The sequence below is a fragment of the Oryx dammah genome, unplaced genomic scaffold (genome assembly GCF_014754425.2).
Source record: "Oryx dammah isolate SB20612 unplaced genomic scaffold, SCBI_Odam_1.1 HiC_scaffold_27, whole genome shotgun sequence".
Lineage (NCBI taxonomy): Eukaryota > Metazoa > Chordata > Mammalia > Artiodactyla > Bovidae > Oryx > Oryx dammah.
In genome coordinates this window covers 73,666,258-73,678,807 of record NW_024070211.1, presented here as the reverse complement: position 1 = coordinate 73,678,807, position 12,550 = coordinate 73,666,258, and the positions used below count along the sequence as shown (strand labels likewise).

The 12,550-nt window shown below is 39.5% G+C and overlaps 1 protein-coding gene across 2 annotated transcripts in view; it reads right to left on the bottom strand.

Annotated features, from left to right (window-relative positions):
- RAB3GAP1 (RAB3 GTPase activating protein catalytic subunit 1) overlaps positions 1-7,739 on the bottom strand; it is a 125,323-nt gene extending 117,584 nt beyond the window's left edge. For both annotated transcript variants that reach the window (XM_040228502.1, XM_040228503.1), the window contains exons 1-3: positions 7,681-7,739; positions 7,524-7,579; positions 2,229-2,304 (exon numbers count right to left, since the gene is read on the bottom strand). In XM_040228502.1, the coding sequence (XP_040084436.1) occupies positions 2,229-2,304; positions 7,524-7,579; positions 7,681-7,698 (150 nt within the window). In that variant the 5' untranslated portion in view covers positions 7,699-7,739. The remainder of the gene's footprint in view (positions 1-2,228; positions 2,305-7,523; positions 7,580-7,680) is intronic.
- Between the last annotated feature and the right edge of the window lie 4,811 nt (positions 7,740-12,550).

Genomic DNA, 12,550 nt, shown 5'->3' with positions numbered 1-12,550 from the left:
GGAAAGAATACTGGAGTGGGTTGCCATTTCCTATACCCATTGGGAAGGCTAAAATTTACAGGACTGAAAACAAGCAACTGTTGGTGAAAATATGAAAATTACCCCAACTCTCATATATTGCTGGTGGTTAGGTAAAATGTTACAACAGCTCTAGCAGTTTCTCATAAAGTTAAGTATACACTTACCCTAGGACCCAGTAATTCTACTCTGATATTTACCCAAGAGAAATAAAAACTTACATCTACAAAAGGCCTCACATAAGATTGGTCTCCTTTATTCATAACAGTGAATACATCTGTCAACAAGTGATGCACTGTGGTATATTCATACAGCAGACCACTATTTAGCAATAAAAATAATGATACATCCAACAACCTAAATAATCTCAAATACTATGTAAAACAAGCCAGCAGAAAGAGTATGGTACTGTATGATAACATGCATATCCAGCTGTAGAGTAGGCAAAGTAATCTATGGTTTAAAAGAAAAAAGGAAAAGAACAGCAGATGCCTTGGCAGGGCAGGGGGCATGGGGGCAGCATGAATGAGGAACATGGACATCAAGTGGAAAGGTTCACTATAGACATTTCTGGGATAACAAAAATGTCCAGTATCTTGAGTGAAGATGCTTACATGATGTAAACATTTATCAAAATAAGCAGTTTTGTGCAAAACAAGCAGTTATGTACATTTGATATAAAACAACTATTTTTTTAAAACCTAGTAGGGAGAGGAGTAGACAGATAATATTGAAATAAGAAACTGAAAAACTGCTGAACCTGAGTGACAGGCACATAAGGATTCATTATACTATTTTTGTTTACCTTATATATGCCTGAAACTTTCCGTAATCAAAGGTATTTAAAAAATAACTTCTCTCAATTCCCTCTCAGTGGAGGAAGAAAACTAATAATCAACTGTTCTTGACATAAATTATAATCTTACTTCTTATTTCTCTGTATTTTCTTTATGCTGAATAATCCATCCCTTACACTTTCTTTAATCACAGCACAGCTCGCCTTGAAATCAGTTCAGATTTTCCATGATTGACTTACTTATTACTACCTGTAGGGAGAAAAGGATTGGAAAGAGCTAACCCTCCTTTCGCTCATACTACCTAACAGCAGTATTATACCTACACTGAATATATTTCCTAACTCAAATCCCAACATTGAACTTAGCATCTAGAATTTTAATAATTTTAACCTTATTATCTCCCTCTCATGAGAATTCATTTGCAATGGCAAATAAGGATCTTATCCTATTGACTATTTCTTTAGATATGGCACATAAAGGATACCCAGTGAATATGTGTAAATCAAGTATTTAAGAAATATCAGAGCTCACAAATACACAGTTTGGCTCTCTTATTGATAGTACAAATTATTTCCCACCTCAGTTATATCCATTGTGTTTTGCCTTTAACCTTATTGGTATGTATGTCTTCATTTCAAGTGGAATAGATCTGTATTTAAAAACTTCACATCTCCTCTTTACTCAAAAATGTAATCATATAATATTTTAAAACAGTAAGTCAATTTAACCTATATATTTCACTGTATGAAGTGATGTGATTTCTATTTTTTTTTTTTTCCTGCTCTTACTCATATGGATAATGAAAAAAGTCACAATGCTTTGAAAATCTCAAATTCTGTTAAACCACCATAAAGGTAAAAATCTCTAGAAATATGAAAATTCAGAGTTCCTTAAAAACAGCTAAAGTGCAGTTAAGAATAGATTTTTAACAAAAACAAAGATTACTTGAAAAGAATTTGTCTAACAAAGCACCTATATAAGCCCAAGACCAAGTTGTTAATTCCCTCCCGTGAAATACAGGAAATCAAGGTTTGTTCTCAGAGTATGTGCTTCAGTAAACATTTGGAGTATGGTTTATAAGCAAAACCATCATTATCTTGGATTAGGATTTTCAAACATTCTAAGGGAGAAAGCATGAGAAAAGTCACCATCAGGAGAAGCAGAAATAAAATTACTCACAGAGAACGACATTATACATGTAAAATTTTATTATTAAAAAACAGTTCAGAAATATCTTACAAATATTAATTGCCACAGATTCAAATCCAAGTTCTTCCAGAAGCCATTTTATATTCATAAATTATACATAACTTTTAGAACATTTACTTTAAATGTACCAAATGCAGCAAAAGACTTAAAGATAGAAGTTTCAAAGCAAATACTCATTTAGAGACACCAGCAAATAGATCTGACCTTTTCAAGTGGCTTTCCCAAAGAGTTTCCAATCAATTTCCAATCATTCAAGACTTCTTCAACTTTGGAAATAAACCTAAGAAGGAGGAAAAAACTTTCAAACTATGTAATCACATTTTTTTCCTATTGTTATACAATTTAAGTTTTTTTTTTTAACATTTTTAACAGAAGGCTTGTAAAGTTTAGTATTGTTATTGTAAATTTATCAACGTGGAACAAAAAACAAAAAAGTAATCTTTAGCCCAAGAATTCTTAGATTTTAATTTTTTTTAGATTTTTTTAAGTCTTAGATTTTTTTTCACTTTTTAAAAATCTACTGCCTACTCAATGCCATTCTGGTTTCTATAAAATAAAAATAAATCTCTCCATATTGAAATGAAAATAGTAAACCTGGGACACAAGTAAAAATTGACAGACTGAAATGATACTATTAAGGATAACTGGGCTTCCCAAGTGGTGCTACTGGTCCTGGGTTGGGAAGATCTCCTGGAGGAGGGCATGGAGGAGGTGCTACCGCCTGCCAATGCAGGAGACATAAGAGAGACACAGGTTCAACAGCTGGGTCAGGAAGATCCCCCGGAGGAGGGCATGGCAACCGACTCCAGTATTCTTGCCTGCCATGGACAGAGGAGCCTGGCGTGCTACAGTCCATAGGGTTACAGAGTCGGACACCACTGAAGTGACTTAGCACACACACACAGGCTTCCTAGGTGGCACTTGTGGTAAAGAATCCACCTTCTAATGCAGGAGGCCTAAGAGACAGGGTTCAATCCCTGAGTAAGGAAGATTCCCTGGAGTAGGAAATGGCAATCCACTTCAGTATTCTTGCCTGGAAAATTCCATGGACAGAGGAGCCTGGCGGGCTACAGTCCATGGGGTCACAAAAAGTCAGACACGACTAAGCACACACACATACACACATAACAAGAATTCTGAAACCAATAATCTCTTCACTATGCTCCAAATAACTTATCTCTTTAAATTAACTTTCTTTAAAGATACTTAATGAATTCTCTGATTTGCCTTCCACTCCTCCAAAAAAAACATTATTTGGGAACTTTGCCCATTAAAATAAAACAAGTTTTAATGGACACCTGGCAAGAAACAAAGTAGATCTGTCAACTTTAAGGGATTTTAAACTATTCACTGTCTGATCCTCAATGATCAAGCAGACCTATCAAAGAGAATGAACTGTGACTAGCAACACGCTCTGTATCAGCAAATGAACACTGTCAAAGCTCAGTAGTAGTGTTCAATTTACATAAAAGGACACTTTCAGCTTAGTCACTCAGCTGTGTCCAATTCTTTGTGACCCCATGGACTGTAGCACGCCAGACTCCTCTGTCCATGGGAATTCTTCAGGCAAGAATACTGGAGTGGGTTGCCATGCCCTCCTCCAGGAGATCTTCCCAACCCAGGATCCAACCCAGGTCTCCTGCACTGCAGGCAGATTCTTGACCGTCTGAGCCACCATGGAAGCCCGAGCCACCATGGAAGCCCAAGCCACCAAGAAGCTGACTACTTCTACTATATATGTATGATGCAATCTAACAGCAATGCTGCTCTCCTAAAACACCTACACACTATTGCCAGAGTACTAAAATTAATTCTAGTCAAAATATATTCACAAATATCAGGTTTTGCCATCAGGGACATTATAAATTATTGTTTACATTCTTAATGTAAGTTTTTATGATTCAACTGAACCTTCTAATTATTTCTTTTTAAAATGAAGATATTAATTTAGTATTTTGAGGGGGTTCAAATGGCAATTATCAGATCTTATAGAGTGCTCTAGAAATAAGTAAATATGTTTACAAAACCAAATAAAAATTTTAATGTATGTATATGTGAGTGAAAATCTGTACGTGAAATATACATTTATAAAGGCAAAAAACTGGAAACTATCTTAGGTACAACTGCAGCAAAAAGCTGTAAATTAATGACATATCCACTCAATGGACTAATATGCACCCATTAAAAATCATGTTTTGAAGCCTGCTTGAGGAAATAAGAAAAAGTCCATATGTTAAATGAAAAAATGAAGCTATAGATATAAGTATAAATATAGTTTAACCCAAGTTTATAACACACACAGATTACATGGAATTTTCTCAAAATAATGACAGTAGCTATCTCCTGGTGGCAGAATTACAGGTGATTTTTCTTTTTTTCTTTTATAATGAAGTATTTTAATAAGTATCAGGGCTTCCCTGATAGCTCAGTTGGTAAAGTTCGATTCCTGGGTCCAGTCTTCTTGGGCTTCCCTTGTGGCTCAGCTGGTAAAGAATCCGCCTGCAATGTGGGAGACCTGGGTTCAATCCCTGGGTTGGGAAGATCCCCTGGAGAAGGGAAAGGCTACCTACTCCAGTATTCTGCCTGGAGAATTCCATGGACTGTATAGCCCATGGGGTTGCAAAGAGTTGGACACAACTGTGCGACTTTCACTTCACCTCATTTTAATAAAAGGGCTTCCCAGTTGGCACTAGTAGTAAAGAACCCTCTTGCCAATGGAGGAGACTTAAGAGACTCGGGTTCCATCTCTTGGTAGGCACGATCTGCTAGAGGAGCAAATGGCAACCCACTCCAGTATTCTTGCCTGGGGAATCCCATGGACAGAGGAGCCTGGAAGGCTACAGTCCATATCACAAAGAGTCAGACTCGACTGAAGGGACTTCACATTTTAATTTCACAGTAAAAGAAGGAACATCTTAAAATAGTCACTGTATTAGCAATACTATCAGTACTAAAACAGACCAAAATTGGAGCCTATTCTGTAAGTATTGAGATTTGATTAGAAAAATGTAATAACTACCCCTGAAAGCTCTCTAGATCTCACCTGAAGGATCACCGCCTCTTACTCTTCAATATTAGGTTCTTTTGTTATATGCTCTTAAAAAATGTTTCCTTCCCTCTTCTCAGCTCTCATTTCAACTGTAACTACAGACTCACCTGTATCACTATTTATTCACATCCTTCTTTTCCATTAGTTTATATGTTCAGCAACAGCAGGAACCATCTGTTTTCACTGACCACCACATCCTTATGCCCTGCATCGTGCCTGATACCACATCCTTATGCCCTGCATTGTGCCTGATACATGTTCACTCAGTATTTTTTCAATGGACAAATAATAAAAGGAGTTATTGGTTTCTATAAATTGTCCATACAGCTCATAACATACTGATAAGAAATTTCATTCAAACATTTTAAACTCAAGGTTTAAAAGACTCCAAAGTCTTACCATTTTCCTACAAACTGTAAAACACTAGTTTCATTCTATAAACAAGAGCATGAAGCCAAAAATCAAATTTCCTACTTTGAGGTAGTTTTCATAACTCTGTTAACAACTACCTCCAAATAAGGAGTTAGAAGGATTTAATATTTCACCTGAGGATATTTTAAATATTTGGCTAGTGGAAAGTGATTATTTATCCATTAAATACTCTAATGTTTCCTCAATTCACTCTTAAGATTCAAACTACTACATTTTCTAACTACCTTTAAGACATTATTATTTCAAATTCAACAGGTCTAAAACTAATATTCTTCTCTCTTTGCCACTTTCTTATCTTCACTCTTCTAGGCAAGAAACTGCAGTTTCATGTTTGATTTTTTTTTCTACTCCTACATTTCATCAAGTTTATCTTCTACTTCTTTGAAATGTCTTACAATCTTCCCTCCTACCCTTTCTCTCCAGTTTCCTAATCACCAACCTAACCAAAATAGTAACTCACTTGCCTTCATTTCACCTCATCTTGGCAAACAACTTTCCTAACACACAATCAAGGGTCTCTCGCTACTGCTCTGCAATGACTCTTAAGCATGGTCTCTTGACCCAGCATCAGCACCTGGGATCTTCTCAGAAATGAAAATTTCTGAATCCACCTCAGACATACAGAATTATAAACTATGATTCTAATGCAGACTAAAGTTTGAGAATCACTGGTCTTAAAGCATCAAATTTAGATTCCTTTACTTAGCTTTGGAGGCTGTCTATAACCTGGTTTTATCTTAATAATCTTATTTATTTTCCTTCAACAGTCTTCACTCCAGTGAAGATATTTCATTAAATCCCAAAGGTTTTCACCTGTCTCTGCTCCTGTCAGGACCGTCTCATATTTAACCAGTTGTTGTTTTTTTTTTTTTCCATTGAAGCAGTTATTTTCCACTTTCCAGGCCTGGCACATTTCCTGTCTTTTCTATGAAAATACCTCCAACAATTACAATCCACAATTACCATCCTTATACTAATATAACTACTTGCTGTTTTGTTTTTTTAACACAGAGATCAAATGATTTGTTTTGATTTTGTTCTTTTCTGTTAGTATAGTTCTGAACACATAGTACCTATTCAATAAGGCCTTGCCTGGGTGGTTATGTCTTACCTTTTGGGGGGAGGTGGGGGTGGGGCGGGGACCACACGTCAAACTAGCATCCCAGCAGGGATCTTTTCTATGCTATTTAATGACAAGACATTCACAACCAGATGGATTTCCTCTCCCAATCAGAAAGATCATAAAAAATTACAACAAGCTAACTACTGACCTCAGTACTCAAAAAACCTGAAGGGCCTCTTGGACAACGAACTGATAACATCTCGACCTAAGCTATTACTCCTCCACAAACTTGGCGTTCAACTAATTTTAGTGATCCAACAATTTCACTCAGCTATTCAACTGGAGTTTGGTGGTACAGGAGTTTGGAGTTTCCATGGCAAAGGAAGCCTGGGTCACATTACGCACTGAAATGGAACAATTAAACGTTCCAAAGCCGTACACAAACTGTTTCGAAAGGTTACCCTAAAAGACAGGATGGAGATGGTGGGAGTGTGGCAGATGGACAACCACCCGGATTCAGAAGAAAGGCCTCCTCTTGAAACGGATGTACAAGGAAAGGGAGGGGGGTGGGACGCAGCTGCGAAGTTTGTTGCTTACTATAACAAACGAATTAGTTACACGGACATTAACACAGGAACGGAAGGTAGCCTCTGGAACTGTTTCGGCGGGTGATCAACAACTAGAGGACCAAAAGTCTAATGAAAGTGGTTTAAAAGGAAAGAAAACAAAACTTCGGAGAGCCAGAGTCTCCGGGGTAATACAGATGGGGGCGGGCCGGGGCTTGTCAGACGTGGAAGAGGCTTGCGGTGGACCACAGAAGGGAGGAGGCGAAGACCGGGGAGCCAAGGGGCTTACTTTTCCCGCAGAAGTGGCGTCACTTGTGGTCAAGGTTGGGGAAGTAGCCGGGCGGAGCCGGGGCCCAAACTGCTGGTAACCAACGATACGACTCACTCACCTTTCCCATTCCGAGGCAGTGGTGAAGTCCGTGATCTCAAATACCTCGGACTCGGGCTGCATAAGTGGAAAGAAAGAAAGAGATTGAGCTCCCGGGCGCTGACACGGAGGGGCTAACTTAAACAGACGCAGGGATAGGTAGGGGTCAGACACCTCACCTCACTGTCAGCCGCCATCTTGCGGAGCGCCGATGTGGGCGCTAGGACTGCCGGGAAGAAAAGCAGGAAGGAGAGGGGAGGAGGGGAATAGAGGAGCAGAGAGCGGGCGGGGGCGGGGCGGGGGCGGAGCCTCCACCCAGCCCCGCCCCCGGAGGCACCCCTTCGGGTTAGTTTGGCAAAGTCTCCTGAGGCTGAAGTCATTTAATTTTTCTTCTGTAATATTTCTTGTACCTGAGAAGAAAGAACTTACACTACCCTCAAGTCCCCGTTCTATAGCTGATTTAACAAAATTTAAAATTCTCCTGTAGAGTAATGAATTCAGGAAAGGAACCAAGAACAAGGCCTTAGACTCATGTGGGTATGATTTTATGAAAAAAACCTAAAACATATTGGTTTTGTTCTTATTTTTTCATTCATCCTTTCAATCGATTGCAAAGCACTGAGCTAGATGCTGTAATATCCACCATCCCTTACCTCAAAGATTTCAGGCAGTTTGGGTAAGTCATCAAATAAAACCATTATACCAGTTATCTGGTTTCTGAGAAGAGCAACATGCTGTTTAATGAACACTTTTTAAGCCACTGAGGAATAGGAATGCCAGCTACTTGTTAGTCATTATATCTCATACATTCTGAAACATTTACAGAGGAAATCATACCATGTCCAGGATTTGTTTCAAATAATTGGAGGAAGTGCGTTGTTTTTTAGTTGCTGCTCTTTGGGACTCCATGGACTGTAGACCTTCAGGCTTCTCTGTCCGTGAGATTTCCCAGGCAAGAACAGTGGAGTGTGTTACCATTTCCTTCTCCAGGGGATCTTCACAACGGGATCAAACCCACAACTCCTGCACTGGTAGGCAGATTCCTTATGGCTGAGCCACTAGGGAAGCCCTAGGGAAGTAGATACGGCTAAAAATAAAACAAGATTAGCCATGGGCACAAAAGCTATTGTTTAAGCTATTGATGGGTACATGGATATGTATACTTTTCTCTCAACTACTATTAGGTCCAAAATTTTTCATAATTAAAAGCTTTTTTCCTTAAATTATCCTGTTATTTATTTATTTTTATTTTTGGCCAAACCACGGGGCATGAGGGATCTTAGTTCCCAACCAGGAGTGGAACCATGCCCCCTGCAATGGAAGCACAGAATCTTAACCACTGGAAGTCCAGGGAAGTCTGAAAAAGCCTTTTTTTTTTTTAAGTTGATTTTTTTTAATTAAATCTCATTTAATGATTTTTTGCGACTCACAAGAAGGAATTTGTGGCTAGAGGACTCAGAAATACAGCTTTAGCAATTAAATATTTTAATCTTAGGAGAGAGAGATATAAAAAATACAGTGATATACATGGTGCAGATGAGGAAACTAAGGTCAGAAGAATTTGATAATTATGGCCAGTGCCAAGACTTGAACCCGCATCTCTTGATATTCCTTCTAGTTTCAATTCACTACACTAGTGGGAGTTAGAGTTACCACTGTAAAAATCTTTCCCCAAAGGCCTGAACTTGCACCTTCATTCATTTATAGGCATTTATTAGACACCTACTATAAACCAGTCATTATGCTAGACTGCTAGGAAATGAAGACATACTGAAGATACAATCCCTGATTTCAAGGAACTCAAGATGGAGTAGGGAAACTGAAAATTTACTGCATGAACCAAAAGAAGAGGTACCATATGTATCAGCATCACTGTTAGCAATGTGGAGGCCAATGGTGACCCTGACAAGAAGAATCTTCAGGGCCAGCTGAAGGGTAGAGTGGAGGCAGCCAGGTTGGGGGCAGGGAAGGCTTCTAAGGGCAGAAAATAGCATGCTGCTGCTGCTGCTAAGTCACTTCAATCATGTCCGACTCTGTGCGATCCCATAGACGGCAGCCCACCAGGCTCCTCTGTCACTGGGATTCTCCAGGCAAGAACACTGGAGTGGGTTGCCATTTCCTTCTCCAACACATGAAAGTGAAAAGTGAAAGTGAAGTCATTGCAACCACTGTGATGGAGGTGTCTTCTTTTCGTTTGTTAGACAGATCAGACTTTCCTACCCTTAAGCCTCTGGATATGCTATTCTCAGTCCGCAAAGAGTCAGACAGGACTGAGAATAGCATATCCAGAGGCTTAAAGGTAGGAAAGTCTGATCTGTCTAACAAACGAAAAGAAGACGTCTCCATCACAGTGGTTGCAATGAGGTTGAAGAGGTACACATGGACCAGACCTTAAAGAGCCTTCTATATGGCCCTTATGTGAAGCAAAGTGGGCATTGCTAAAATGTTTTAAGCAAGAGAGTATTGTGGTCCAAAATATAAAATCCTTTACATTTTGCAATGGTCTGGTTGCTATAGGAATGGATTGGGGGAAGGGGGTTGCAAAAAAAGAAGTAGGAACAGCTAGTGACTATTACAGCATCCAATGGGAGATTGTGTGGAGGCTTTGACTGCCGGGGGTCAGCAGACAAGGTCAACTGATTTGATATGTATATCGGAGTTACGATAGTCAGAGCTTGATGACATTAAATGCAGGGATAAGGGAAAGGTGCTTCCCAGTGGTAAAGAATCTGCCTGCCAGTGCAAGAGACACAAGGGATGTCGGTTCAATCTCTGGTTGGGAAGATTCCTTGGAGAAGGAAATGGCACTCTAATGGCAGAAAATGAAGAGGACGAAAGAGCCTCTTGATGAAGGTCAAAAAGGAGAGCGAAAAAGCTGGCTTAAAACTCAACATTCAAAAAACTAAGATCATGGCATCTTGTCCCATCACGTCATAGCAAACAGAAGGGGAAAAATGGAAACAGTGGCAGATTTTATTTTCTTGGGCTCCAAAATCACTGCAGATGGTGACTACAGCTATGAAATTAAAAATGCTTGCTCCTTGAAAGGAAAGCTGTAACAAGCCTAGACAGTGTATTAAAAAGCAGAGACATCACTTTACTGACAAAGGTCTGTGTAATCAAAGCTGATTTTTCCAGTAGTCATGTATGGATGTGAGAGTTGGACCGTAAAGAAGGCTGAGTGCCAAAGAACTGATGCTTTTGAATTGTAGTGCTGAAGAAGACTCTTGAGAGTTCCTTGGACTGCCAGGAGACCCAACTAGTCAATCCTAAAGGAAATCAACCCTGAATATTCATTGAAAGGACTGGTACTGAAGCTGAAGCTCCAATACTTTGGCTACCTGATGCTAAGAGCCAACTCATTGGAAGAGACCCTGATGCTGGGAAAGTGTGAAGGCAGCAGATGATTGGGGGCAGCAGAGGATGAGATGGTTAGATAGCAACACTGACTCAGTGGACATGTATTTGAGCAAACTCCAGGAGATAGTGGAGGACAGGGGAGCCTGGCATGCAGCAGTTCAGGGGATTGCAGAAAGTTGGGCACAAACAAGTGACTGAAGAACAACGAACGAGGGGAAGGTGGGAATCAAAGAGCCGTTCACTTAACTTTTTAAGATTCTCTCCAGCTGAAATACATTTGTATGTTTTAAGGTCAAGCAAACCCAGGTTCAGCCACTTACTACCTATAAGACTGGGCAAATAACGTAAGCCCTCTAAACATCAATTTCTTCATTATTAAAATTTGCTTTGTAATACTTCTTACCACATAGGACTGTGGCAAAGATTAAGTTCTATGGACATTTGCAGAGTGGTTAACAGAATGTCCTGGCATGTAATAAGTGATCCATTATGGTAGTAGCAATTATAATGGATGCTTTATAGAATGAAAACTGTAACGTGTTACTCACATGTGAGTATTACTTTTTTTCCTTTTTAGTTAACCATTAAGAAGTTTCAGTGCAAGCCAAAATCTGAAACTGAAAAACCACAAAGATTTTGCTGCATGAAGTTAAATTTCAGAAACTGTAGGAAACAAGCCTTATCAGGTTGCTAGGTAAAGTTTCCTTCCAAGTTATTTTTGGCTCCTTCTCCCTGGAGAAACTTTTTAAATAAGTTATTTGTTCAAGTGAAGTGTGAAGCCAGGATGCTAATGATGTAAAGTACCCAGGGGAGACACACTTTTATTAGATTTTCACTGGTTCACGAGGCAGAAAAGATTTTGTTTCTTCTGTATTAAGAGCTATTTTGCTGGACGTCCAAAGGCGAGGGTTTTTCCATGCAAGCGTATTCCCTCTCTGGCATACCTTGCAGTTATTTCAAGGTGTTACCAATAATGGCTACAGGGAGAATTTTGACGCATAGGCAATTTAAGAGATTAGAGGCCTGGAAAAATCACCCTTGGCTTAGTCCTCAGAGGAATGCAGGGGCATCACAGTTTAATTAGGTCTTAGCGAGAAAGCAAACATTGTGAGAGGAGCAACAGCAGTGGGGCTGCACCATTCTCATCTGCCTTGATGGCCTCTGTGCAGAGAGAATCAGGAATTTTCTGTGATATAGCTCTGAGATCAATTGCAGTAGAAGGTACAGCGGGAAAAGGAAGACACTATGAGAACAGGAAAATCTTAGAAATTCTCTAAATCAAAGCTATCAGAATTATCAAAATTATCAGTATTCATTCATTCATTCAGCAAAATTTATCAAGTATCTACTGTCATGGCAGTGAAGAGGAAAAAAGTGAAAATGTTAGTCGCTCAGTTGTGTCCAACTCTTTGCAACCCCATAGACTGTGGCCCTCAAGGCTCCTCTGTCAATGGGATTTTCCAGGCAAGAATACTGGAGTGGGTTGTCATTCCCTTCTCCAGGGGATCTTCCCAATCCAGGGATCAAATCCTTGTCTCCTGGATGGAGAGACAGGTTCTGTATCATTGCAGAGGGACTCTTTACTGCTGAAACCACCAGGGAAGCATGGCATGTCATAGTCAATTGTAGGGAGGGGTTGGAAGAATAATCCCTGCCCTCAAGGTGTCCACAGCTTGAGATAAGTCAGAA